This window comes from Cyrtonyx montezumae, unplaced genomic scaffold (genome assembly GCF_038088225.1).
Source record: "Cyrtonyx montezumae isolate F1298 unplaced genomic scaffold, pur_monq_1.0 scaffold_2, whole genome shotgun sequence".
Lineage (NCBI taxonomy): Eukaryota > Metazoa > Chordata > Aves > Galliformes > Odontophoridae > Cyrtonyx > Cyrtonyx montezumae.
The window spans coordinates 4,090,838-4,118,505 of record NW_027071936.1 but is presented as its reverse complement, the minus strand read 5'-3'; the positions used below and the strand labels follow the sequence as shown (position 1 = coordinate 4,118,505).

At 37.8% G+C, this 27,668-nt stretch overlaps 1 protein-coding gene across 2 annotated transcripts in view; it reads left to right on the top strand.

Annotated features, from left to right (window-relative positions):
* Positions 1-614: 614 nt before the first annotated feature.
* Positions 615-27,668, top strand: part of GUCY1A1 (guanylate cyclase 1 soluble subunit alpha 1) — a 32,522-nt gene continuing 5,468 nt past the window's right edge. The window contains exons 1-6 of one of the 2 annotated variants that reach the window (XM_065736251.1): positions 615-674; positions 18,550-18,955; positions 22,908-22,969; positions 24,259-24,317; positions 25,362-26,071; positions 26,876-27,361. In XM_065736251.1, the coding sequence (XP_065592323.1) occupies positions 18,707-18,955; positions 22,908-22,969; positions 24,259-24,317; positions 25,362-26,071; positions 26,876-27,361 (1,566 nt within the window). In that variant the 5' untranslated portion in view covers positions 615-674; positions 18,550-18,706. Of the gene's footprint in view, positions 675-18,532; positions 18,956-22,907; positions 22,970-24,258; positions 24,318-25,361; positions 26,072-26,875; positions 27,362-27,668 lie in introns of those variants that run through there. The other variant, XM_065736252.1, reaches the window with a different exon arrangement.

Below are 27,668 nucleotides of genomic sequence, written 5' to 3'. Positions count from 1 at the left end.
GTCAGGGATAATTGTCCCAGCCCAGCATGATTAACATTTCTGACTACGGCTCCATTGGTGGAGATTTCAAAATTGTGAAGCTGTACTTCATTGCTGACATTCGAGAGTTAAGAGTATGATTTCAGACCTGGGTAGCTCTATAAAAAGCGTTTGCTGAATTCAAGTTCTAAATCAAGCTTGACTTGGCATGCCACTACTCTGAAATCATTGCAATTATTCTTTGCTCCTCTTGGTTTTACTGGGAAAGGTATTGTTGCCCTCCCTCCTCTCTTAACAGTCGGTTTCAACCCTCAGACATCCAAGCTGCAGTGAAAACGTGTATATTGTATACATAAAGATACAGACAGCCGCCAGCTACAAGCAGTTCACAGCTCTGCCAGCAAACCGCGAACAAAACGAAGATGGTAGCACCCGACCGTCGCCCGGGAGGTCGTTCAAAAGGACACTCGCGCGGCTAAGACCGCCGATAGCCGCAGCCTCCCACCACCTCGGCGTCCTACTCCGGCTCAACCCACGCCGCCTCGGGGCCGCCCTGATTGGGTCGGCGGGGAGGCCCCTCCCGCAAGGCCTCCACCCCCCAACCCAGGCCAGCCTCACGCCGCGCCCGCTCCCCAAATACACCTTGGCGGCGCCGGGGAGCGCAGCGGAGCCGTGCCCGGAGTCCCGGCGCTATGGTGAGCGAGCGAGCGGGGCCGGGGCGCGCCGAGGGGTGCGGTGGGGACCCTGGACAGCGCTGGGACGTGGGCTGCGCGCGACTGGGACCGGGGTCGACCCCCGACGGCGATGGGCGAGCTTCCCGTCCCAGCCGGACCCACCCCATCCGGAGCCCCCCAGCCGACGTGAGCTGGAACCGGGGGCCTTTGTGCGCTTTGTGCGTTGTGCGGGTTGGTAAGGATTCGCTAAGCTGTCCCTGCCCGCCGAGCTTGTTGCGGCCATTCGGGCTCGCTTACTGCTTCGCGATTAGGCAGGCTCTCTTATCTCGTTTGCAGCGCGGTTCACATTGTTGGGCTTGGTGAATTTGACAGGAGCCTGACGTTGGATCACGTACTTAAAGCCTAACAGAAAACTCGATTTTGCGTTAATTTCGTTTCTTTCTTTTCGTTATATTCCTTAGGATTGGCAGTTCACTTTGTTTCAGTCGATTTCTGTAGCTTAACTATTTCTCCTACTTTTTCAAGGCTATTAGTTGTTATTGCGAGCAGCTAGAGCTAGCTGTTCCTGTGGCTCATGCTCAGCTAACATGACTAGCCCAGGCCCAGGCATCCCTTTATAAAATCATCCCCATCTATAATCATTACAATGCTTGAGAAGTTATAAAACAGTACCTTTATCTATTATATATACTCTCTCACACTTGACCCAATGCTGCTCCTACAATGCCTTTATTTTTCACAGCTGGTTGCTTCTTCTGTGTACGTAGTGAGGTGTTTTCATTATATACAAAAGATGAATAAACGGGGGGAAAAAAGTCCTATGTGAAGACATGGTGTTGATATTACTGTATTGGTGTGGAATTAAGTGGTTTGGAATGCTATACGGAGCCCATTTGCTTCCACTGGAATAGAGATTGCAATGTGCTACGTACAAGTTGGTCTAGAGATGTGGTGAAACTTTTGGTTGTTGAAACATTAGTAGGGAAGAAAGCATTACTGGTCACTCAGATTTTCTATTGTAAAGTCTCAGACAACAACAGTTGTAACGGAGCAGTTACTCGTTAGTGTAAATTACAACAAAACAAGTGCAAGTGTTCAGTTATCTTGCTGTTAGTAGAAGACAGTGTTTTACTTATTTGGAAATGACATACTCTTCTAGTTTTTCCTAAGGCAGAATTCCCAATGAAGCCACTCCCTTTACTTGTAATTAAGGATAAATAATTGGTTTCCAAATTGCAGAAAGTAGGAGCAAGGGAACATATACTTTACATCACAAAAATGGGTCCACTCCTTTCTATCATTAGGAGCTAAAGGTGGTAACAGCCCATACTACAAAGAGATTCCAGTGGCAGACTGTTTTACATAGTTAATCAGAAAATTTAGGCAGTTGAAACAACCAGGGAACATGTGAAAATGTTATAAATGCATGCATGGGATGTTCTTTTCCCTGTGAAGTTTCTTGCTTGGATTGTGTTGTTCTGGAGTACTACATCTGAATGTACACTCATAGCTCTGATGAGTACTCTGTTGCTTTGCCAATAGCAAGAACTTAAATGAACCAGATGATTTTAAAGGAGCATGAGAAATACTATAATGGTGATATAAAAGACTTCACACTCCACATTCTCAGAAAAGAAAAGCAATTGCTGGTATCATGCTGATCCAGATTATCCGGGAAAAGTGAGAAAGAAGAAAGGAAACCATATCTGGAGATCTCTTGTTTTTGTTTGTTTTGTGGAATTATATAGCCTACAGCTCTTATGACTCATGGCGGTGCAAGAATATGAGGCAAACACTGCAGGAGAAACTGGAATTTAGTTCTATAGTGTTATTTTTAATCCTTCTTTTTTTTTTTTTTTTCTTTCTTGCCATAATCAACAAAGTGGTTCACCACCCCTTCTCCCATTGGTTCAGTTTCCTGCCTGAGTGTCCAGTCAATAGAGAACTATGAAATGAAAAATGAGAATTCAAGGCTGGTATTTATGTTGTGTCCCTAGAAATAAGCTAAAATATTGTGTATTTGTCTTATCCTGGTGAACGTATATTTAAAAAATACATCTATAACCACTCTACAACACCGTTTCAAAACATATCCCCTAGTGAAATCATAATATAAGTGAATTTATCAAAAAATGCTCAAAACACCAGCAACAATCAAAACCTTGCTTTGTCGTGTAATAAGAGATAATGTCACAGTCACTAAGCTGAATGCTGTCTGAAATTCTAAACTGACATCAAGAGGCAAAGGAAGCAGTCCAAGAACTCAAGGTAGATCCTGTGTAAAATGCAGCTATTTTTCCTTTTAAATGAAATGAGCTGATACACCAAAATGTTTTAAGTTGTGTTAAAAAAGAAAAAGAATATCAAGCAGTGTAGTAACCAGATACAGTATTACAAGCAAGGAAATATGTCTTTATAAGATGCTTGGCCACTTTTCCTCTCTACTCTGTAGACAACCAGGTTTTTTTTGTTTTTGTTTTTTAATAAACTTATTCAGTGAAAAAACTTCTGTATAGTTAAAAAAAAAAAAAGGTTTTCACGTGTTTATTAAAATTCACTGCATTTATTTAGATGCCTAGCATTTCAATTTTTAGCACTTGAAGTTTGAGACAAATCTCACATTCAACATTACTTGGAGCGTTAACTTTTGTCATGTTTTGAGCATCTGAGTTGTACATATACTATGCATTCAGTGAGTCTTCCACAACTAGTTGTACCAGTTAGTAGAGAATGAAGTTTATCCTATCACTGTTCAGGTATAACTCTTTGTCCTGAACAGTGTTTCTTACTTGTACAGAGTATTAATATGTGTTCAGTTTTAAAATGTCAGTAGGGTTTATGTACTTGCATAAATGGGATAAGGCTAGGGTTTAAACAGCTGTTATTTCCTTTTTGTTTGGTTGGTCATTGTGTTTTATTGTGGGATTTTTTTCCCCTAATAAAGACAGGAAAATTTGCTAGAGATACCAGTTTTTTTTATTGGGTTTCTGCTTATTGATCTATGAATCAGTGGAAAGACCATGTTAATATCTCTAAAGAATCTTTTAGCTTGTAACACAAGTATCAACTGCTATTCATTTGTTAGCATCCTGTTTTTCCAATTCTTAGGTTGTCCTAGTCAGGTGATGTCACTGCTGGATCAGTGATAGTGTTTCCTAGTCAGTTTAGTTCACTTATGCCTTATAGAGTATCTTTATTTATTTTTGTAGATACAGAGTTTAGGGTAATCTGACTTCTATTTTATTTTATTTATTTATAAAATTTGATTTGTTTATTCATTTGTTGAGGAGGGTAGGTTCCATTGCTGTTCTGCTGCTTTATTACCTAATTGAGAGCAAATATGTTCTCTAGGAATTAGTTCTACTTCACTATAAAGAGATCTCGACGTATCCTCTGCACTGCTGCAGACCCCAAATAAATTTGAGGTGTAGCACTTCCACAGGCTTTCAACCTTCGAAAGAACTTCACTTTATGAGAGTGTGTGTGTATGTATGTGTGTATATATATATATATATATATATAGTGATACTCACACTTATTTTTCCTTTATATTTCTTATGACTCAGTTGTTTACTTAAATGGAATCTGTGCCTCTGCTTAGATTACAGATTTCTTGTTCAAGTGCAGAGTTGTCTATCTAGAGCTCTTCGTTCTACTGAAATACCCCCTTCATGCTTCAGAGTCTCAATGCTGCTTTTAGGCAGCTTTACCATTTTTCTTGATTTCATGATCTGTGATTTACAGACATGATTCTTTATTTCACTGCTCCAACTCTTTCAATTAGTTCCTTTGTGTTTCTTAAGGCCAAGCCATGGGTTGGTTCTCTTCTTGCATGTTCATTCCAGAAGTAGCTGTTCCAAGAGAACGGTGCCCTGATAGTAATAGTATTCAGACAAATGCAAATCAGCATTGCTTTCCCACAGGCGGCACACTGAACCTAGCTGATAAGCAAGCAGTAAACTTACATATGATGTCTGAGAGGGCACTTCCTTCACCATCACCCCCACTGTGCCTCTCACTGTGTAGGGAATACTGTGCTCTCCCTGCTTGAGTGCCGGATATTTTTTCCCTGCTTTTGGGCAAGGGGAAAAATACCTGAAGGACTGCACCTCAGCGTGTGGCTGTGGGGCACGGGGCTGCCTGAAGCTCTCTCTTGGGATTGTTTGACTGTGATTTGCACTTTATGCATGGATATGCCCATTGATTGTTTCAGCTAAGTCCATATCGAAAATAGGTCAGCCATGCAGCGGCTCAGGAGTAGAGCTTTATTTGTGTGGGTTGTAATATAGGAAGCAGGGTGTGTGCATTATCATGGAAGAGGCTGGAGGCAGTTCCAAAGATTTTATCAAGCATTGTGGAAGCCAGCCCTTAAACAGATATTTGTACTATAGAGTTACAGGGAGTATTCCATGCAAGTCCTCCAACTGTTTCAGTGTGAGTAAAAATTTCTTAGTGTAAGGCAACATATTAAAATCTCTTTCTTTCCCCAACAAATGGGAATTGAAACAAACATATGCTTATGAAGTGAACCTCTTCTTTACTCACATTCTGAGATATTCAGAATGGAAATCAGTCTCTTGGAGAAATGATATTTTGTGGGGATGCTGCTGATGGTTTTAGTGCAGTTTAATTTCTAGAATGTCACAAATTCCAGAGGGTGCAGTACAAGGCGGTTCCTGTGGTGCCACACACAGTGCTTGCTGCTGAACACCCCACTTTTAATCAGCAACAGTGCACTTTCTGAGGTGCTAGGAACAGGTTTTTCTGTGGTATATTAAACACGAATACATTGTACAGAGGAAACTGCCTTCCTGATGCTGTCTGAGGTAAACACGTTTCATTTCATTTTAACCTTGCATTTCACTTGGTGCTTGATACAGATGGAAACTGACAAAAGCTGTTCAAGGAGAGCGGATTTCTCTCTTCGGCAAAATGCAGAAACCCTTCACACATGAGAGAGCATTGTAAAAAGCATTGGCAGAACACCTCAGCAAGATTTCCAGTTTGTGACTTGGAAAAATTGGGATTTTGCATTTCCTCGTGGTTAATTATATGTTTTGAAAACAGAGGACAATACAGCCAGTAGCTGTCTTTTCAGTTGGGAGGGGTGTCTGCTAGAAGCTGTGTGGCTTTGTAGTCTTGGCTGCAGGCGCTCTGGAGCCTAAAATACTTGTTGCAGTTGCTGTTTTAAATAGAACTGCTAAAAATGGCAAAATTTCCATGTCTTTAGAGAAAGCATGCATCAATCCAACTTCTAATTTGCTTTTTTAATTTTTTTTTTAAATTTTTTATTTTTGCCTGAATTTTCTTCATACTTTTCCATTTGCACAGGCAAGCTGCGAGTGCAATCCAACCCTTATGATTCTGCGAAAACATTGGCTTCTTGTTGAGAAAAATCCTCAGTTAATCAAAAAACTGTTTAAATTTTGGTGAAAATAGCCATTGATCCATAGCAATGTTGAAAGGTAGGGTTATAATATTTCCATTTGGGAAGAATGGTTTGAAGGGAAGGATAGTTTTGGGGGTTAAGAAAATTAGCAATGCTTTTGGACAGTGTAGAGCCAATTATTTTTTATCTCAAAAATATCAGGAATGCTCACAATCAATTTTAGATTCACTGAACTTCTAATGAGGAAAACTCGTGCAGCTCTGTTCAAGAGAGACAGATTTACTCTTTAGTCCAACTGCAGTCTTTCTTTTGTGATCTGACATATCTCATTGCCCCACTTTTAAAAGAGGCATAGTAGCGCCTTGTATCCCATTTTTCTGTCTTCTCTAGTCAGAGGGCAAGCTCTTCAAGCCAAATAATAATCTTTTACTATGTATTTGTATATGTCCCTGATCTTAACAAATAATGCACGTAGCAACGGTGGTAGAAGAAAAAGCAGTAACTCCAGCAGAATGCAAGATTACATTGGCACAATTTCTCAGCTAAGCATTCTCTCCAAGGATAAACTCATCAGACAGAAGGTTAAATAACAGCATTTCAGTTAAAGCAAAGGCTCTGTGGGAATTTTCATGTGTTGACCAAATATTGGTGTCACTAACTGAATGGTGGCCTTCTTGGTTGCTGAAATGCCGTTCAGTAGTTCCTTTCTCAGACAAAAGCATTTGATTGTGTGGTGGGAATTAAATATAGTAGAGGAGATGCATCTTTCAGTTGTGAGTCAGGTGTGACTTCCAAAACATTTTAATAGGTTCATGAGACAGAGTCTACATCTGTTGTTTCACACTGAAAATCTACAGCTGATCTGGAAATTAGCACCAGCTTAGGTGAGCTTGCACTTACTCTGTATGTCATGCACTCCTGATCTCTGAGAGATGGAGCATGACAGTCAAGTAATGTGGAAAAAGTCACTGGCCACATCAGTGGTAACTTTTAGATCTAGTGGACACAGCTTAGTCAGAGTTTGAAATGCATAAATAGATCAGGCTTGAGAGAATGGTGAACATCATGACAAGATCCATATTATTCCCTTAGAAGAGTAGAGGCTGGCACGAGGAAGTAAAATTTGTTTTTTAACTGATAATTAATACAGTGTATGAAACATGTTTCAATCTTCCTTCCAGTTTCTCGTAGGAAATAACTTACGGTTCTTAGCAATAGTAATTTCTAAGCAAAAGTATATCTAAGTGATAGAAGGGAATGAAATGGTAAAAGTTTCTTTTGAAATATGATTTGAAGCAGCGAAGAGCAAGGATTACTGAAGGAATACAGGATTATGATTTATGTGTTGCAAAAGCTAGAAAAGAACATCCATCATTGCCTGTGCTGTGGACACATTTTAGTTAGCAACATATTGGAGTAGGGAAAAAATGAGATATGAACCTGAAATTAGAGCAGAAAAACACCTTACAGCCTTGATATGTTTTTGTTTGTTTGTTTTAAATGCAGTTTTTATTGCAGTTGCTGCAATATACTGTATTGTAAATGGCTGGTCTATTCAATGTTGGAGTAAATATGCAAGAAAGAATTTTTATGCTACTATTTAAATAACATATTCTCACTGGTCTCTTTCCCTACTGTTGCTTTACAACCATGGGAAACACTCATAATCTTTAGTCAAATATTAGTAAGTTAATTCAGATCTTTAAGGCTAAACTTAAAGTAGGTAATCTTGCTTTCAAGAAAGAGGTTACATTGCTTTTCAGTATGCTCCTTTTGTCAGTTTGATATATAATAGAGAACATGGGATTTAGATGCTGGATATAAACAGAAAAGCTCAGAACAAAGGCTTACAACATAAATATGCTGCACGGATACTTGGAGATACTGTGGGAACTTAATTCCTTCATTATCACAGAATGCTGGAAGAGCTGGCAACTGTCTCATTAGAAACTGCCAGGTGCAAAAATTTAAATTGTGCTTTGAATTTTCAGTGTCACCTAAGCTGTAAACAGAAATATCCAAGGTTTGTGACTTCATGCAAAGGAAGACTGTAAAAATCAATGCGACATGCTTTCTTTTCTCTCCATTTTTTACATGTTGAGGGTACAAACTCTGTAAGATTCATGATATTTCCAGGTGCTCCAAAGTACCAAGAGGCTTAAAGATATTCATTTTTTTGTCTTGGCACGAAGTTTTCATGAAGGACATACTACTTTTCTTTGTCCTTAAACTTTGATCTCTGGTTTTATCCTCTGGGAACTTAAGCCTACCATTCCTTCCCTTTGCTCTAACTACAGACAAATTCTCTTATCCTTTAACTTGTGAAATTTCACGTATCTTTTTATAAAGAGAGAACTGCTTATAGAGCATTGTCTTTCTGTGCTCATGCACATAGAGATGGAACCTAATTCCTTGTTATGGGATTTTTTTGATAGAGAACCCAGTTGTATGGGAACTGTTGAATCATGGCCTGAACCACTGATTGATCACCTGAGGCGAGCACTGAGTCAGCTGCAGGAGCATAGGTGAAGGCAATGCACCTGTGTGACCAGAAGGGGTGGAGTCTGGCCCCACCTCTCCCAGACCCCATTTATGGGCTGACCACCACCAGGGAAGAATCTCTTGTTGGAGATCCCTCCTGTGTGGAGTTAGCCTTGACCATCTGCAAAAGGTGAGCCTTTATTTACAGGTTGTCTGTTTACCAGCCAGATAAGCCAAGCAAAATATATCATCCACCTCATTGTTTTCTGTGAATACTGTTCTTTTGGGCTATTCAGTTACTCCAGTTGACAATAAATTTAAACTTTTCAGTCAGTTGAGCTTTTTTTTTTTTTTTTTTTCAGGATAATAATAATTCAAAGTCTATTTGAGGTAATTCACTGAGTGCACGGGAACTTGCCAGGACCAGACCTTGATTTTGGTTTATTGTTGAGGTTTTATCTCAGTTTTGTGTCCAGTCTTCATGCCTTTACGCATCTGAAGCAACAGAGCTATTTTTGGTGCTGGTTTAGAGCTCCTATTCAGAGCACAAATATGTGATATTGCAAATTGGAGATACTCTATTGTCTGGCCCCTGCTTAACCCTCATAATGATTTATTATAATATTGTTTCTGCCTTGAAGCTGAGCTTCAGTAACAAACTAGGAGAGTCTGCGACAACTTGTTGAACTGTTTAGGCAAAGCTTTAGAGATATCAGGATGGAGACTGAAATAAAAACGGTAAGACTTTTTGAAAATGATTTGGTTCCTTAACGTAGTGCTGAGGGGGAACCAACCAACAGAACAGATACTCATGATTGGTATGGCATTTTAAAAATTTAGAGGATAGTATATACAGAGTGGGTGCTGTTTAACATTTTAGTGGGAAATATTACTTTAAAGGGCCTTTGATGTAGGACAGCTCTCACGCTGCATGTGAGTTTTATGATATCTAGGTAGTTTATCTGTCTTTGCAGAAGCTGGTGTGCTGCATCGGATATGTTTAACAATTACATTTGATCTTAATTTTGCTTCATAACTGTATAAATCTGAGTCAACCCCGTTACCTCTGTGAAAACAATGCAGCTCAGATCCTCCAGACCCCTTACTTCTACTTTAGGGTTCAGACTTCAGCCTTCAAGGCTGACAGGCACTTCACATCTGTTGTGAAGCTGTCATTTCAACATACCTGTGTGCTGCTACATCTTCTGCTGATGGTCTGATTTGGAGCACTAGCCTCTGAAGCAAGACACTTTAGCTTGTTCATTTTGCCTGAGGACTGAAATGTGAAGGCTCCCAGCACTGAAGCGTGAACTGCCACACCTTGAACTACAAAGTAAGTGCTGATACAGTTTCCTACCTATTGTGGAGGAGAAAAAGCTAATATCAGGGAAAGAGAACTGTCAGGGCCTTTGGAAATGTTTCTGTTTCGTTATTGTTCTTAATGATTTTTTCATCTTTATATCCTTTTCTGCTTTCTTGTATTTTTTTAAATTCCTTGTTCCTTTTTCTCTCTGTATCTCCCTGCTCTCCTTTTTTCTCATGCATAATAAAGAACAGCAGGTATTCATTATCTTATTAGTTTGCAATGAGAAAAACTGCTATCTGAGAAATGCAGCAGAGCTTTGGTATTAAAGGCCTTGGTTAAGTGTGCAGTGGTGTTAACTGCAGGTAATGCAATTGTACAGGTTGTGAGATCAGGAACTGTGGACAATTGTAAATTCTTTACGTAGGGTCAAGTTCCTTAAGTTATTCTGTGTTTCACACTGGGCCGTGTTCAGGCTCTGTATCATTAAAAACGTGTTTATTTGGATCACAGGCATTTTGCTTGGTAACTACTATTGATATGATCCTTGTTTCATGAGGAGTCCAACTCCTCTGGTAACATCATCACCCTCGATTAAAGGAATAATTATCTGCATTTTCCAAATGGGGAGAAGAACCTGAGAACCTTTCCCAGAGTTGCACAATTATGTGTGAAAAGTAGCAGAAGAGCCCTTATGTTCAAAATGCTTGTAATATATCTCCATAATTAAACCCTGAATTTGTACATGAATTTTTTGTGTTTTATAGCAGAAAACATCTGTAACTATTTAATTGAAAAGAAAGGTGCCTTCTTGTCCAGCCCTGCGGATATGATGGATGAGAACAATTAGGAAAGTGGCAGATCTTTTCCTCAGGGCTGTTTTCTTTGCCTCATGCTCTAGGTAAAGCAGCATCAGTAACTGTGATGGCTGTGAAAACATCTCTTCTACCACCTATTCTGATTGAGTACTCCTCATCTATATGATGGGTTTTTTTTCCTATCTGAAAAAATTAGAAGGCCATGACCTTGCTGCTGCAGAACTATCTTCACTCATTAGAAATTCTTGCTTTTAGCTTCCCACACTTATTTAATTTCAAACGAGACCAGTTGTGTGTTTACTATCACATCTACACACCAACATGCAGAAACCCAGAATGACAAAAGTCAAGGGCTTGTTTTGCTTCAAAAATAAGAAAAGTCATGTCGGTGTATATCCAGAAGCTTACTAATACTACAGTGTGAGTTGGCATGAGTTCTTAAATATGAATTAATATGAAAGGCAGTTGTCTAATTTCCAATGTGAACGTGATCTTGTAGACATTGTATGTGCAAGTCTGCACTTGAAAGCTACTTGTGAAACACTTCTTTCTACAGACTTAATTTTCAAATAGTTTTCTATGATCTACAGAGTTCAGGAAAGCTTTTCATTCTCCCCATCATCTCTAAAACCCGCTGTTTATTATAATTTAAAGCTCTGAACACAAAGGGAATATTTTAACATATGCACTGTCATAAGACACTGTACTCAGTGTTTTATATTCCTCTGCAATGCTCCAGTATCTTTGGAGAACAGTAATGGTGTTTAGGCAAACCTGTGGGCCAGTTTTGTAATCAGGTATGCACCTTCAACTTCAGTCAGGTGAATAGATGCAGATACAGGACTTGGCAAGATAAGTGTCTTTGATGAAGTACTGGTCAGTACTGGTCACCTGTTTGTGCTTTACAGTTAATCCACATCATGGTGCTCAAAGGAGAATGAGATCACTAATACATGAAATTTCTCAGTTTGAATAAGTTTATTTCATTTATTATAGAAGATGTAGCAATCCTGTTTAAGTCATAAGTTCTAGCTAAAGATTTCAGTGAAAAATATTCTGAGACAAAAAGCTGTCAATTTCTTTTTTATTACAGCAGATTCCAATCTATGAGCTAAACAAAAATCAAAATTTTCAGCCCCAAAGTTAGAGGCCTGCTCAAAGGAGAAAAGGTGTACTGGTAAGCTTGAGAGCTTCAGCTGTGAGTAGGTATTTGGAAAGGATCAGTGACTACAACTGACAACTCCTTCCTATCCTAGAATCACAACACTTTGCCTTTGTGAATTTGACATTCCAGTGATTATGGGCAGAACTTTGATCTTTGTGTTTAACTCCTTCACACTGCCGTGAACATCTGCATGTCAAGCTTTCTTTCTTGAAGTGACAGAAGGAGTGCTGAAGACATCGGTTTATTTATATGCTTTCTTATGATGCTCACTGAAATACTTTACTTTTGTGGACTGCAAATGCAGACTAAAGGGAAGTGCGATTTATATACATAAAATGTATTCATTTAGAGGTGTGTGAATAATTTCTGGACATTTTGGATAGTTTTTGCTAATGTTTGTCCTCACTGTTTCAGTTCCTTCCCCCTCTTTGCACCTGGATTGCTTAAGGTGTCACCAGTTATGTCACTTCAGTATCAGGATTTCTGAAAACAATGAGTTGTGGATACACGCAACAGGTTGTACTTTCACGCAATATCTTTAGCTCTGCCTCAGAGCTAAAGTCCGTGAGCACTTAACCTCAAGAGCTCCCACAGTTAGGGTAGCTGTAGTTTTCATGGGCACCACCTCTGTTGTAAGTACTTAGCTGTTGGTCCTAGCCATGCTTTGGACCTGTAGGGGAGCTGAGAGGAGATGCCACAGTCAAGAACTACTATTTCTGCTTGAGAGCATGAGGGAAGAGCAGGTGCTCTGGAGCTGCCTGCTGGGCTTGCTATGGAATGTTTTCACAGATAGCCTTTGACTAACAGGAAGAGAAAACTTTTCCCATGCTATCTTCTCAGCGTGCCTCCCTGTTATTTGGTCCTAGCACAGGCAAAATATTTACCCTGTGAAAGTGCATGTGATACTTAAAAAGGCAAATACCTATCTTATAAGTTCCACTTGGGAATCAGTCCTTCCTTTAGTTACGTGCCAAAACGTGGGTGCAGTAACTGGGGCTTCCTATGTGCATTTAATTGAAACCAGTCTAGGCCTCTCCTAGGGTTATATTTGGATGCAGGGATTTGCTGCAGACCACTGGAGGGAAATGGGTCAATCACAAAATCAGTGTCAGAAATTCAGCGGCTCTTTAAATCTAGGGGTGTAGTCTGTCACCAAGCACACTGGTTTCTGTGCCAAGGCATAGAGCTTGTTGTTCTTATACCAACATTAATATTTTATTTACAGCAGAAATGTATGTCTCAGGATGACCTTAAAATTACATACACTAGAAGTTTTAATTATGTATTTTCTGAAACTTATTTTCTGCTGATTACTATGTGAACAAAGGAATAATTCAGCATTCCTATTTTCTGTATCTCTTAGCTTTGTAGCTGTCATTTTTGAAGCAGATTGCAGTCCGTGAGATGTGTAGCGTTGAGGAAATAATTGATTGCATTTCTGTTTCTTAAAACAGTTCATGACAAAAAAATGTACAAAGGTGAAGAAGTTTCACGTTATATGGGGAGAAAGTCTTATAAGCAATGCCTAGATTTTTAGCTTGTCCTAAGCTGTTGCACAGGACACAGGGATGATTCACTACACTCAGTTTGGATTTATTAAAATTTTGGGGCTATTAAATTAACAATTGATAGCAGAGCTTATTCACTGTGAGATGCTTTAAGTATAACTTTTTTTTCTTTCAAAATTCTATATATAATTGTATATGTAAGAGCCTGGAATCTTGCTGAAAAAAAAAAAAACCACTGCTTTATAACGTGAATACAATAGTATCTACACAGGTGTAGGATTCACTGGTCACCTAACACTCAAGTCCTTGGTTTTGCAGTTTTCTTCTGACACTTAAGTTCTTTATGCAATTTAGTCTTATTAAAATTTCAATTAAGTTTGTGTTGCTGCTGCAGATTTAAGAATCCTACCCCAACAGTGTACTACACCTAATTCATACATTACATTATGTTCTTGACCAATGACACAGCTGTCCTCAGGTAGGTTAGCAAATGTATTTACTCTGTTAATGACAGAACTAGAACGAAATAAAGGAGGCATCCTCAAATTTCTGAGTGTGGAGATGCAGAGAAACACGTCATTCCTCTTTACAAGGATGCATGTCTTCCAAGATGTTCTCCACTGAAGTCAACAACTGGCATTAATTGTCATTTTTCTATTTGGCATGGGTTACTGCCACTTAGACATTTGTAAACAGTTTTACCCATCCTCTCCAGTTTCTTGTGCTTCCAAAAGCAGATCAAATCCCAAACAATCAACTTTTTGAAGTTATGTGTGCTCTGAATCTGCTCAAGTTCAATGAGGCAGCCCAAGTAAGTTAGCTTGCTTACTTGTACAGGATTTAACGAGACTAAAAAGAAATACTTACTTAGACTTCTTAAAATATTAACTTATATTTTGATGCAGACTTGATCAGTTTTCTCTGGGCATTTTAGGAGGATCCTTAAAATCTTCAGAAATAGACGAATCAAGGCTTTGATTCTGCTGCCACGCATGGCTCTTTTAAGTGGAAAAAATCAAGTGTGGATATTACATTTCAAAATTTCAAGACAAAATGATAGGGTTTAGTTTTGTTTGTTTGTTTTTTTTCCCCGAGATCGTTTGCTGAAAAATGCTAAATGCCTCCTGATAGGGTGATAAATTCTAATCCGACTTGCTAGGAGTTACTTGTGGTTTGCCTATACATAAAGAGCCAGACAGATCCTGCCTTGCTCTGTGCAGAGGCCTACTGGCAAGGGGTAAAAGGCAGTGATTTCTGAATCCCAGGAGGGTTAAAGCTCTTGGGAATTGCAAGTCTCCATTTTACATAACAAGACAGATGTTAACAACTACTTCTGTTTAGGTAATGACTTCCAGACCACTCCTTTGAGCACTGCAATTGCTCTTGTGATGCAGAAAGTTAGATACAGTCAATGATATATATTGACTGTTGCAAAATACAATCTTAAAATATACTTTTAAAATTATTGTTCACTGTGCAGGAGTTCACCTGACTGATATGTCTGCATAAAGATGAAAAGTAACACTACAGCATAACATATGCTACTCTGTTCAAATGACTCAGCTTATTTAAAGGAAAAAGTATTTAACGTTGCTTCTAGTTTTTCCTCCCATGTTCTTAAGATTAAATAACAACTTTAGCTACCGTTAGCAAGTGTTACTCCTTAATTCTTACGAATGACTGTTAATACAAGACGATTTTACTGTAAGATTTATTCATTGCATGGTACTTTGTGCTATTGTCAAGGAACTGTTTTAGCAGAGGAAAATATTCAGAAGCAGCTAGTACAAATAATCATACAGGAAGACGTTTTGGCTGTAAGACAAGTACAGATGTAAATACACAATGAAATGTTTGCACAAAGCGTTTTGAACACTGTTAAATTATTCTACTGCTATGACTATACTGTGTAAAGTCATCTTAGTTTCTTTGGGTGGCACAGTGCCATGCTGTATTCAGCCAGACGCTAAATAAATTTGTTGCCTGTAGTTTGATATCTCCACAGATTATTTGATTTCAATTTTCAGTTTGCTTCCAAAGGTAAATATGACAGCAATTAATGTGGCTGAGATGAAGACTTCACATTAAACACTGCTGCTCCCGTGGGATAAGCTCTCACAGAGCATGTTTGGAGAGGGATCAAAACCAGAAACTTTTCCATATTTCTTCAAATGCTGTATTTTTTTTTCATATGGTCAGAAAATGTTTTTAAACATTATGAGAAATGGAAGAGCTGTAGTTTATCATTCTTAAAACACACATTGAATCAAACATCTGCAAATGTAACATGTACCATATCTCATCTTTCTTATACCTTTTTAAAGTCCATCATGCTGCTGGAATTTCTTCTTTAAACACAACAGAGGTGATTCACTGTCCTTCTCCTGGACTACATCCAATTACAGTTGGAGTTAGGCAGGTTTTTCTAGAATATGTTGTACTTTTCTGAATATTAGTTAAGTGCGAGGTACTGTAAATATCTATATCTATAAATATCTCAAAAAATAATTCTCAGCAGTACATGGTGATAGGACAAGAGGAAACGGCCACAAACTGAAGCATAGGAAGTTCCACACAGATGTGTGTGGGAACTTCTTCACAGTGCAGTGACGGAGCACTGGCACAGCTGCACACAGAGGCGGTGGAGTCTCCTTCCCTAGAGATATTCAAGACCCACCTGGATGCCCACCTGTGCAACCTGGGCTAGGGAGCTGCTTTGGCATTGGGGCTGGAGTCGATGCTTTCTAGAGGTCCCTTCTACCCCGTACAGTTCTGTGATTCTGTGCACTTAGGGTACCAAATGGAAACTTTTCTTTTCAATTAAGAAAGACTTAGGGTATATATACTTTTTATTTTCAGTATTTGAGTCCTCTGAAGGTGTGATGGCGCTAGCCTTCCACTTTGTTTCTTTAAATGTGTGCTTTAGAGGATCTTGTCATTGTAGACCAAGTGCAGAATCTTGCCTTGGTCACCACTTTAAACTTGTCATGCCTATCAAGTTGATATTGGTTTGAACGAGGGTCTGTGCTCTCAAGGGATTTATCATTCCCTTTGTTCTTTGGAAAACAAGAACTTCAGAATATTTGTACTAATAATACACTTATTAATACGGAATCCTAGAATGGAGGTGACTCCCCAGCTGATTCCAGATAACTGGCTTCTAGAAACAGAAAAATAGTTCCAACAGCAAGAGAGGAGTAAAACCAAAACCCAACCAAACAAAAAAAACCTGAGACAGCAACAACAATAGAAAACAATCAAATCTGATAATTGCTGAGGGTCTGTCACTACCTTTGTACTTAGCTTAGTGTAAACGCACTATATATTTGTTGGTATCTAATGTAACCTTTAACTGTGGCATATATTCTTCATGGAGAATTTTGTTGGTTTTTTTTTTTTAACAGCAGCGCATATTTACTGCAAGGTGCTTTAATATAACTTCTTTTTCTTTCAAAATTCTGGTGTTTTTTTTTCTTTTAAAATCTAGGAGTAGATTTATGTCGAACTCTAAGGCCGCAAAACAGTAAAGTGTCTAATTTATATATGTAAGTCCATCACAGCTGTTAATCTTCTTATCTTTTGATAGTGGTTCAAATACAGATTTATTTTGCTGCTTTCCTTCTTTGCATTTCAATACACAAGTTCACTAGAAAGTACAAATAAGTACAGAAAAGGTGGATTTTTTTTCGCTTTTCTTTATTAATAATGTAAAATGAGGTTTTATAAATGCTCCTGAAGAAAAATATTTGTGTATAAAATGGTACTTATTCTGGAATGAAAAACAATACATGTTCATGTATATATTGAGTGTGTTCCTTGCTTGCAGTTTTTCACTGCCACATTTGCTACACAAGAGTATGCAGCAGTAAAAAATAAAATGTTACTGATACTCATATAGTAGAAACAAATATATTTCAGCTAAGAGCTGAAATGAAAAATATAAAATATTATGTAAACATTCTTTAGACTCTTTTTCTTATCATTGTGTTTATTGATTCTTACAGTAATGCTTTCATAGTTCTGATAGATACTCCCTGAAAGCTGGCCTGCCACCATCAGCATTACAGCACAGTTGAAAAGAGCCTTTTCTTTCAGATATTTTTTTCAGCAGGAGGTCCAGCCAAAGTGGCTTCTGCTTGTTGCTCCTTTTATCTGCATCACTTTGTGCTGGCTCTGCAGCACTCCCCTGCTGTGGCATTCATTACAGCTGTTTCAAAAGCAGCAGTTGATTACCTGTATTAGGGAATTAGTTATTTTTTGCCTTGGTCCAGTAGTCCTTTGGTTGTCTTGGAGGGAGGAATAAAAAGTGTGGCTCACAGGTGGACTAAAGCCACAGTGCCTCTGAAAGAAAGCTTTGTTGGGCTGTATCTTCAGAGAGAGGGAAATGTAGCACTTCAGCTGCTTCAAGAGTAGCCAGAAGCTCTCAATGATTAACTTGTTAGAGTATTAATGAGAATGAGGGGATCTGATTAAATTGAGGTATGGTCAATGGAAAATGAAGTAAGTCTTACTGAAATAAATCTAACAAACACAGAATAATTATTAAACTGAAATATTCAACTCTGGTTTTAATGTGTTGTTTGAAAGACATCACCTGTAAAAGCATAAAAACCCCTCAGTGTTTCCAAGCAACTATGTCAGTTACATGGTCTCTTTCCCACCTGTAGACTGTCCCAGGATGTTGGCTGATGTTGACAGTAGCTGTGGCTTTTACAGAAGGTTCTAACCCATTGATCTGCTGTTCCAGACAATTGAGTGCTAACTTCAGTCAAATAGTTCTGTGTTCCAAAAAGGATACCTTGGGCATTGATTAAATTGAGATTTAAATGTCCATTACAAATCAGTTTCATTGTTCGAGTAGTTTTTATAGCTGCTTATGAAGAATTAAAAAGATTTTCTCATCAGAACTCTGCTCTTGACTTTTTCAGGAGCCTCATCCATCATCATGAACAAAGATACATCAGATAAAACAGCTCCTTTTTCTTAATCGCTGGAGCCATGATTCAGCCAAGCCCTTAGCCATGCCCACAACTTTAACTACCTGAAGTGTTCAAGTCAGTAGGAATTTCATGCTGAAAATACTGTATGAGCAAAGCTTAAGTGCTTTACTGAGCAAGGCTTTAGGAAATCTATTATTTTAATGCATGTATGGTAAAAACTGCCACTTCATTTTTAAAGGAGAAAATAATATGTTTGTGGGTTGTTTTTTTTTTTTTTCTTCTTGTTTTCTAGGGACACACAAAGGTTCCTGAGATGCTTTGTAGCTGCCAATAATTCTCCACAGTGCTTCATCAAATATTCTGGCATCCTTTTCTCTTATTAGTAAACAGAAGAGTACTATTAAATACCAAGCTGAGTATTCTTAACCTCAACAGAGAGACAGTACAGTATGTTCTGTACAAAACTGAAAGACTTGAAGATCACAGGGGAATGTCCTTTCTCCTTACTGACTCAAAGTCATATCGCTGATGAACATGAGAAGGACTGCACAGAAAACAGCTCTAGAGCAGCTCTGCCCATCTGCAAAGAAGTACATGAAAAAGATGTTCAAGGAAACCTTCCACAAAGGAAAACAAGCAGAAGCAGAGTGTACCTGCACACATTAACTGAAAGCATCTGCAAACTAATATTTCCTGAGGTAAACAAATACTGTGTATTAATTACCAGTGTTTTGTTATATACATTAAAACACATTTTACGTAAGCCTTTAGATGTAAGCCTTTTGAAAGCTGTTTTGACTTCAAAATTTGTATGAATATGTAGGTCTGTATAGGTTAAACCCTCATTTCATTCCTTCCAATTCCTTTTTTATAGAGTTTTGCTGCAGTTTTGTCTACTCTTAAACTATCCCTTCCACTGTATTTCCCTATATTTTATCCTGTATTTGCAGTCTTCCACTGCCCATTTTAATTGTTCCTCCTAAGACTGTGTATTTCCAAAGCTTTTTTTCTTTTTATTAACATAGAGATGCAGTTGGAGAAACTCTGCAGTGGTAGCTAATTGCATGAATTACAAGTTTACCTCATCAGTCCACCTAACTGAATCCATACTATGCATATCATTCATTACCACAAATAAATAGATAAATAAATTCACTGTTTTCATCTGCTACTATACTAACCTCCTGCAATATTACTTTAAAGGCATTAATGTCTACGTTTAATGCAAAGGAGAAAGCATCTATTCAAGCAAATGATTCAAACAAAGCAAATAGAACTTCTCTCTTATATGAGCTGTATCATAGCTACTAGATTTAAAGGAGTAAAGACTACAGAACTTGTCATCTAAGTTCCAGTGTACCCCCAGCAGAAACCATGTCTTACTCTTTGCCATGGACAGACTGAGTAGATTATCTGTGCAAACTGGGAAATGCAATCATCATGTTGAAACGCTGAGTTAATTAATATCTGTTAGGTAATTGTCTATGCTCAATTCTACTGAAAACAGGCACAGTGCATGCAAAGTGATTTGCTTGAGTGGAGATGAATGTCATGACTTGTTTCTGTATATAAAGAACTACAACTTTAAAGAAAGTGCAACTGCATAGCATTCAATGTGTGGGTGTGCCTCAAATTTTGTGGAAAACGTGAACAAATAGACTGGTCCATTTTGGATGACATAGTGAATGGCCATCTCTGAATACTCAGTTAAATACAATTCCATTTCTTGTACTACAAGAACATTCAGTGTGCCTTACTAATTGTTTTGGAGGTTTTTTTTAATCTGTTTATGTATCTATTTTTCATTTCTTCCATTTGTTATCTTTTTTTGGCAAAACTCTTTAGTATCAATTTTTATAGACTAATTCTTAGTTCTGCTGCACTTGCATAGAAGAAATTCATCTCTAATTTTTACTTTAAATATGTAAAGCAAAAGACTTCCAACTCAAAAGTGAATTGGCAAAGCAACCTTTCTATAATGTCATGATTGGTGCTTTAAGATTGGCTGTACTCTTGCATTTCATCTGATTTCATTTTCAACATATACCTGTTGGTGAGATTTTTAGTGAAAGAATAAGTTTTCTTTAAAAATCATATAAGTCCCTGTTACATAAACACAGTAGGCTAGACCCTCAGCTGGGACAGATGATGGTGAAGTCAAGGATATTATGAACATGTACTCCCAGAACTACAGAAGCTCAAGATTACTGTCACAGATTCTAAGAGTTATTGAAGTTTTATGCATTGTAACTTTATCCAGATATAGTGGTCTGTTCTCATGCTGTCTGCTTTGAGTGTCATAAACACCTTCCCAATCATTCTTCATAGAAGGGTTTTGTTTGTTTAAAAACATATTTGTCATTGCTTTGATAATTTTAAAGTGCCTTACTTCCCATCAGCAACTAACTTCATTTTCTTTCCCATTCAGAATATATAGCCCTATCATGATTCACAGCCTCCTTGTGACATCAGTAAACTGTGCATAGAAATTCACAATATAGTGTAATCAAGACAAACTTTTGATCAAATCTGTCCTTACATCATTTAGACTACTTATGAGCTTTGATTACCTCACTTTCAAATACAAAAAGTGGTGGACATCATTAGTATATGTAATACACTTGTATGTTAATGCTATTTGAAGAATGTATGATTAGACATTAGCACAAATTGCAAAATGAGGGTGTGGATGTCCCCTTCCTATTCAGGGCCAGGTTGGGTGGGATTTTGAAGAGCCTGGTCTAGTGGGAGAGGTCCCTGCCTACAGCAGGGGTTGGAACTGGATGATCTTAAAGATCCCTTCCAATGCAAACCAGTCTATGATTCTACAGTTCTATAATGCTTCTGTATTGTGGGCAGTCTCCCTTAGTTAGGGAATCTGTTGGACATTACGGTTAAGATATGAAGTCTAAACGTGGAGTTTCTAGCTCCTAATGCAAAATTGGGATCAACGTTCCCCATTATTATGGTTGGATTTGGTGATCTTGAAGGCTTTTTCCTGTCTAGATGGTTCTATGATTCTCGCATGTGATTGTTTTATTTGCTTCTTTCAGGGTTTGCAGAAATACAGAGAATATTGCTTGGAGATACATATTGAAATGGATGGTCTTCCACATGCTCTACCAGTTTATAAATAGATGTGATTTATATTGTATTTATATGTGTTAGAACAGTTCAGTTTAGATTTTTACTTGGAAACAGTCTCCAGAAGATAGTGCCTTTCTTTCAGGTGATATTTTCTCCTAATGTAAACTTTCCGTTAGAAAATAGAAAAAGTAAAAGATGCAGTGGAAAACCTAATTTCCTTAGGGAGTGGAAACCATAAAAAAGCCAGACCAAAGGAAACATTACAGACAAATTCTAAATGGCAGTGCAGTACTGTTCCATGACTTTGTCTTTATTGAAGTTTGGGTTTCAGATGAGCAGAAAGTGCATACAGAAGACAATTATTCAGGTTGAAATACACATTTTGAAAGCTGTGCATAAATCAGGAACTAGAGAAAGGATATGGAAGGAGGGGATTGATTTAAAAAGAGGTAAATCTTCTCAATATTCTCAAGAATCTTAATGACAGGATCTTTTTACAAAGATTATCTAGAGGGACTGAATTTTCAGAGCATATTTGTATTTGTAGAATACATAGACAAAATTCTTTTTATACATATATTAGTGATTCTAGCATTGTCTCAAAGTACTATAGTCCTAAAAATAGAAAAGGAGACAATCTGAAACAAAGAATGTTATATGGATTTGTAGTAGCTGTTTTTGAAGCTGTGCTACCTTTCACTGCTTCAACCTTGACACTACTTTTGAAAACTGCCTTGAAAAAAATAAGTATGGCAGGAAAAGTTAGTTTTTAGAAGTGCCACTTTTTTATATGTGCTTGCTTCTTTTGTTGTGCCTTTCTATTATTTCTTGTTTTCTTTTTAAACTTTGTTTTGCTGGGGGTGGGGGGTTTGGGGTTGGGGTTGTATTTTTTTTTGTCAGAATATATTTTTCTTATTTACCAAAGTAGTTCTGAATGAAGGGATTGTTCTTTTTTTGAGGGTAATGAGTTATGCTAGAAAGTTGAGTTAGTTATTTTTCAGCAGTATTATCTTTAGTGTCATCTAACAATTTGGAGGAAAAGCACATCACTTTATAGAATGTCTAACCACACATGCACATCAGATAAGAGGCCTTCATTACAGGTTATAGTGGTACAGGAGTAGTAGGTAGTGGAACTGGGATGGTAGTTGGAAGTTTGGATGTCAGGGGGAATTTCTTCACAGAAAGAGTGGTTAGGTGCTGGAACAGTCTGCCCAGAGTGGCTGTGGAGAGGTGTTCAAGGCCGAGTTGGATGGGACTCTGGGCAGCCTGGTACCAGGTCTGGAGGTTGGTGGCCCTGCCTATGGCAGTGAGGGTTGGAACCTGATGATCCTTGGGGTCCCTTCCAACCCAAGCTATCCTGTGACTCTATGATTCTGTGGTGCTGAAGGCGTGAACATGAACTTAACCGCAAAGACAGAAATGACACACTCTTTCTAACAGTTATACCATCTTGAAAGAAGATGGTGGTCCCAAGGACAGCAAAGTAATTTTCTGTATAATATGTTATGATTAAATTTTCAGCAATGTTATCTAATCAGTGTAGCTTTCTTTATTCCCCAGTTTGAAAGACTGAATCTTGCACTTCAGAGAACGTTAGCAAAGCACAGGATAAAAGAAACCAGGTATGTATGCGTAACAGACTTGCAACTAAACCGTGCTGCAAAAATGTTTTGCAGAATTCATAATGACTGGGGTGGTGACTGGGAATCAGGACTTCTGGAGTCTGTGTTCTGTTACCTTGTTAAATTGGAGTGTGACATGCAGTCTAAGTTGGCTTAATGGGGAAATATAGCTATTTGTGCAGGGAAACATTGGTTAAAATAAGCAGCTGTTCTGGGGGAACTCAGAGACTACCCAGACACAGATGTAAAGGTGGAATATGGTTGTCTTTTTTCACAATTGAATAGCTTTCTAATAATATATAAAGCACCGGTATTTCTAAGAATCTGGGAAGAGAATTTCAAATGCAAATGAGTTTACAAAAAAATATTTGGCTTCTGGTATGTGAATGCTTACATTATTGAGAGCTCGTCAGACATATTATAGTTGCTGACTGGAATGCTTTCACTATCTTTATTATGTTTTGAATATGGAGAATTAGTTTGAAGCAAAAAAATAGTAAGTCATTCTGAGCAATGTACACTAAGGCAAATCCAAAACAAATCTAAACGTCTGTATTGCTTTTGCATGTACAGATATGTATATAGGTTATTTCAAGTAAGAAAAGTCAGAAAATATGTATCAAAGGCTTACAGCTTATATGAAGACTGATGTAAGCTACATCTCCTTATCATTTTGTGACTGACATTCAAATTGATATTTATCAACCTCATAGAACTCACATGGCTGCTGTTCTGTAACAAAGACATCAGGATTACCACCAATGTACAAGTAGTTTTGAAGTATATAGAGTCAATATAAGTATTTCCTATCAAAAATACTTTGTTACATCTCTTTAACTTAATTCCAAGAAATGCTTGAATGCATACTCAAATTATACTATATGTTTGTATATATGTTATATAGGTAATGTATGTAATATATGTTATGTATGTGCTGTGTGTGAATGTGAAATACATTTCCAGCAACTAGCAGCAAAATACAAGAGAAACAAAATAGGATTGTTGCAATGTAAGAGGCTCTAATCAATGACAGACTGCAGCATTTGGCTTCAATCCATAATCTGAGTTCAGGCTACTAAAACTTAAATTTATCACAAATGCACAGGATAATCTAAGATCCTACCAAGGCCCATATTGAATGAGAAAAAAACAAAACAAAAACACCTGCCTATTTGGTTGGCAGAACTTAATCTTTTCGGAGTAAATAGAGAGTGGGTAATTTCTATTGCATGCTATTTCTATTCTGTTTGTGCAGATTTATTTTTTATATATATTTATGGTCTTTGCAGAAAGTCTGGGGATAGAGAAGATTTTGAAAAAATAATCAGTGATCACGCTATTGCAGCAGGTAGCGTATGCTTGTTTAATAATACCTACATAAAACATGTACTAATATTTATTTAAAATGATATGTGTATAAAATAATATATACATATGTTAATTTAGCTTGTTACTGATAAATTATTTCCTCTTTGTGATGGCTGCAGTAATGCCAATATCACATAGAGTGAACTGTTTCTGAGCAACTAACAGCTCAGGGTGTCAAAATTTGAGTAAAAACTCATGTCTGAAGCTGACCCCTCACATCCAACATCTAGAGAGAGTTCTAATGTACTTTTAGTAATGTTATGGTGTTATGCTGGTGAGAAAATGTTTGATCCTGTACATCCTCTGAAGGATTCTAGTCTGTGGGATGAGAACTGCTTTAATTTGCAATATATATTAACATCTATAGTAGCCAGCACTTACTGCAGCCTGTAAATTAACATTTTCCAGGAAGAGAAACATGGTCCTCTGTAACCTCTGTAAAGCTGGTCATGTGGCAGATAACACTTTTCAAAATGATTCCTAGTAGCAGCTGGGGAGCTAGGATGTTCTCAGCAATCAGTTTGCATGCAGCTTTCCTTTTAAAATGTATTTGCTGTAAAGACGTGAGCTATTCTGTGCTGACTGGTCTCAGAGCCCTGGAGTATTCCTAGAGGCATTTAAATTATTGGACTTGGCATAGTACATATATCTGCACAGGCCTGATTTTATTCTTACTTTTTAATTATTATTATTAATTCTTATTTTATTTCTTTATATCAAGCTAAGGCAATTGGGTTAAGTCACATGCCAAAATGTGTATTCATTCTGTCTACGTCCCTACCACAGAACAATGAATCTTGGATCGTTCCAAACTACTACTCATGGTCTCTGTGTTTTTCAGGCACCAGACAGTGCAACCTTAGTTGATCACAGCAGGACTCCAAAGTGAGAGGGGCCTCAGTTGTCTGTGCTGGGTCCGTGAAGGATATTGCTGATTTCATCATGTTTAGGATGAAAAAATTAGAGGTTAGCCTGAGATTCATCGTGATGAGTATAGGTCTGATTTAAATGTGGTTCCATGCAGGTGTTCCTGTGGAGTCTTTACGGGAATCTCTTGGTGAAGAGCTATTCAAAATATGCTATGAAGAGGATGAACACATACTGGGAGTTATTGGAGGAACCCTGAAGGACTTCTTGAACAGTTTCACTACTCTGCTGAAGCAAAGTAGCCACAGTCAGGAAGCAGGAAAGAAGGACAGACTTGAAGAAGTTTCCATATTATGCCTGGAGAAAGATCAGGACTTCTTAAATGTGTATTATTTCTTTCCCAAGAAAATCACAAGTCTTATTCTATCTGGCATTATTAAAGCAGCAGCTCATATTCTGTATGAAACTGAGGTAGAAGTCATGCTCATGCCTCCTTGTTTCCACAATGACTGCACTGAATTTGTTAATCAGCCCTATTTGCTGTACTCTATACAAGTCAAAAGTGCAAAGCCTTCTTTATCTCCATGTAAACCACAGTCTTCACTTGTGATTCCTGCCTCTGTTTTCTGTAAGATTTTCCCATTTCATTTTATGTTTGACAAGGATATGTCTGTTCTACAAGTTGGAAATGGGATAAGAAGACTTCTGACCAGAAGAGAATTTCAAGCTAAGCCTAATTTTGAAGAATATTTTGAAATTCTTACCCCCAAAATAAGCTGCACTTTTAGTGGAATAATGACAATGCTAAATATGCAGTTTACAGTACGAGTGAGGAGATGGGATAATACTGATATGAAATCATCTATGGTAAGAGTCTTTTTTTAACCTTTACTTCAATGAGAAATTTGTTTTCTTCTTTGGAGACATGCAAGATAGATAGAGTTAAAAAATAGCCATAAAACAAAATAATGGCATATTTTGCATTGTTTACTTTTCAACCTCTAATACAACTTAATCATGATGATTTATTATGAGGACAGTGTAAAGTAATTCAGGTTTTGAAACCAACATTCAGTGAAAATTTCAGAGAAATTCAAAGCAGCATTAAGGGGACCTCCACAGCACCTTGCACATTACATAAGCAAATAGGGAAGGAACATAAAAACAGCACTTCACACAAAGAATATTGATTTTTTTAGACCCTTAAAATGGGTTATATCTGGTACTTGCGCTTTTCAATTTTAAATCTCAGTACTTTAATAAAACTGAAGTAATTTTTTTCACTTTATCTTACAAAGAAAGTTGTGCACGAACCAAACAGTAGAGTTCTTAGCAGAAATCTGTCAATCGATTCCAATTTATGAGTAGATAAAAATGCACAAAATTCTTTTGATTTTTGTTTGATCCCTAAGATAAAATTGATACTTACCAATGCCCATTAGTGGTTTATCCTTAAGCTGTTTTATCTTTTACACCAGAAATCTCAAGTAAAATAAATGAACTTATTATTTAGCTCTATGTTTTAGTATTCCATGTTTTATCTTTAGCAACTGAAAGAAAACGTGAGGACCATGGGGTCAGTTCAATTCTCCTATGGTTCGGTAAAATGTGTTTCTTGTTTCTAAATAGTTGCATTTTGTGCACGAATTCTTGTTTCTTTAACTGTTTCAGGTAATGGATCTTAAAGGCCAAATGATTTATATTCTTGAATCCAGTGCCATCCTATTCTTGGGTTCTCCATGTGTGGATAGGCTAGAAGATTTTACAGGACGTGGATTATACCTCTCAGATATTCCTATTCACAATGCACTGAGAGATGTTGTTCTGATCGGAGAGCAAGCCAGAGCTCAGGATGGACTGAAGAAGAGGTTAGGAAAGCTGAAAGCAACCCTTGAACAAGCCCATCAAGCACTTGAAGAAGAAAAGAAGAAGACCGTAGATCTTCTGTTTTCTATTTTTCCTGGGGAAGTTGCTCAGCAGCTGTGGCAGGGACAAGTGGTGCAAGCCAAGAAGTTTAATAATGTCACAATGCTTTTCTCTGACATTGTTGGATTCACTGCCATCTGTTCCCAGTGCTCACCTATGCAGGTTATAACCATGCTGAACGAGCTTTATACTCGCTTTGATTACCAATGTGGAGAGTTAGATGTCTACAAGGTACAACATTTTTTGCTCGTTTATGGGGCAGTGGGGCAGGCAAGGAAATAAAGGCAAAATGGGACAGAGAATGACAGAAGTCCAAAAAATATTTTGCCTTAAGCCTTCATTATAAGAAAGAAGTATTAAGAGCAAACAGAAAACAACAACAAAAAAAGTATATCAACAGAATAAGCAATAAGTGCAGTCAAGTGAGAAACCCATCTAAATCTAAGAGCTCATTTCTAAAATGGATTTCAATTATAGTGCTATGCATCTGGGGTAAATAAGTGTGTTTCATGTAGCTACAGGTGTCTGACAGCAGGAG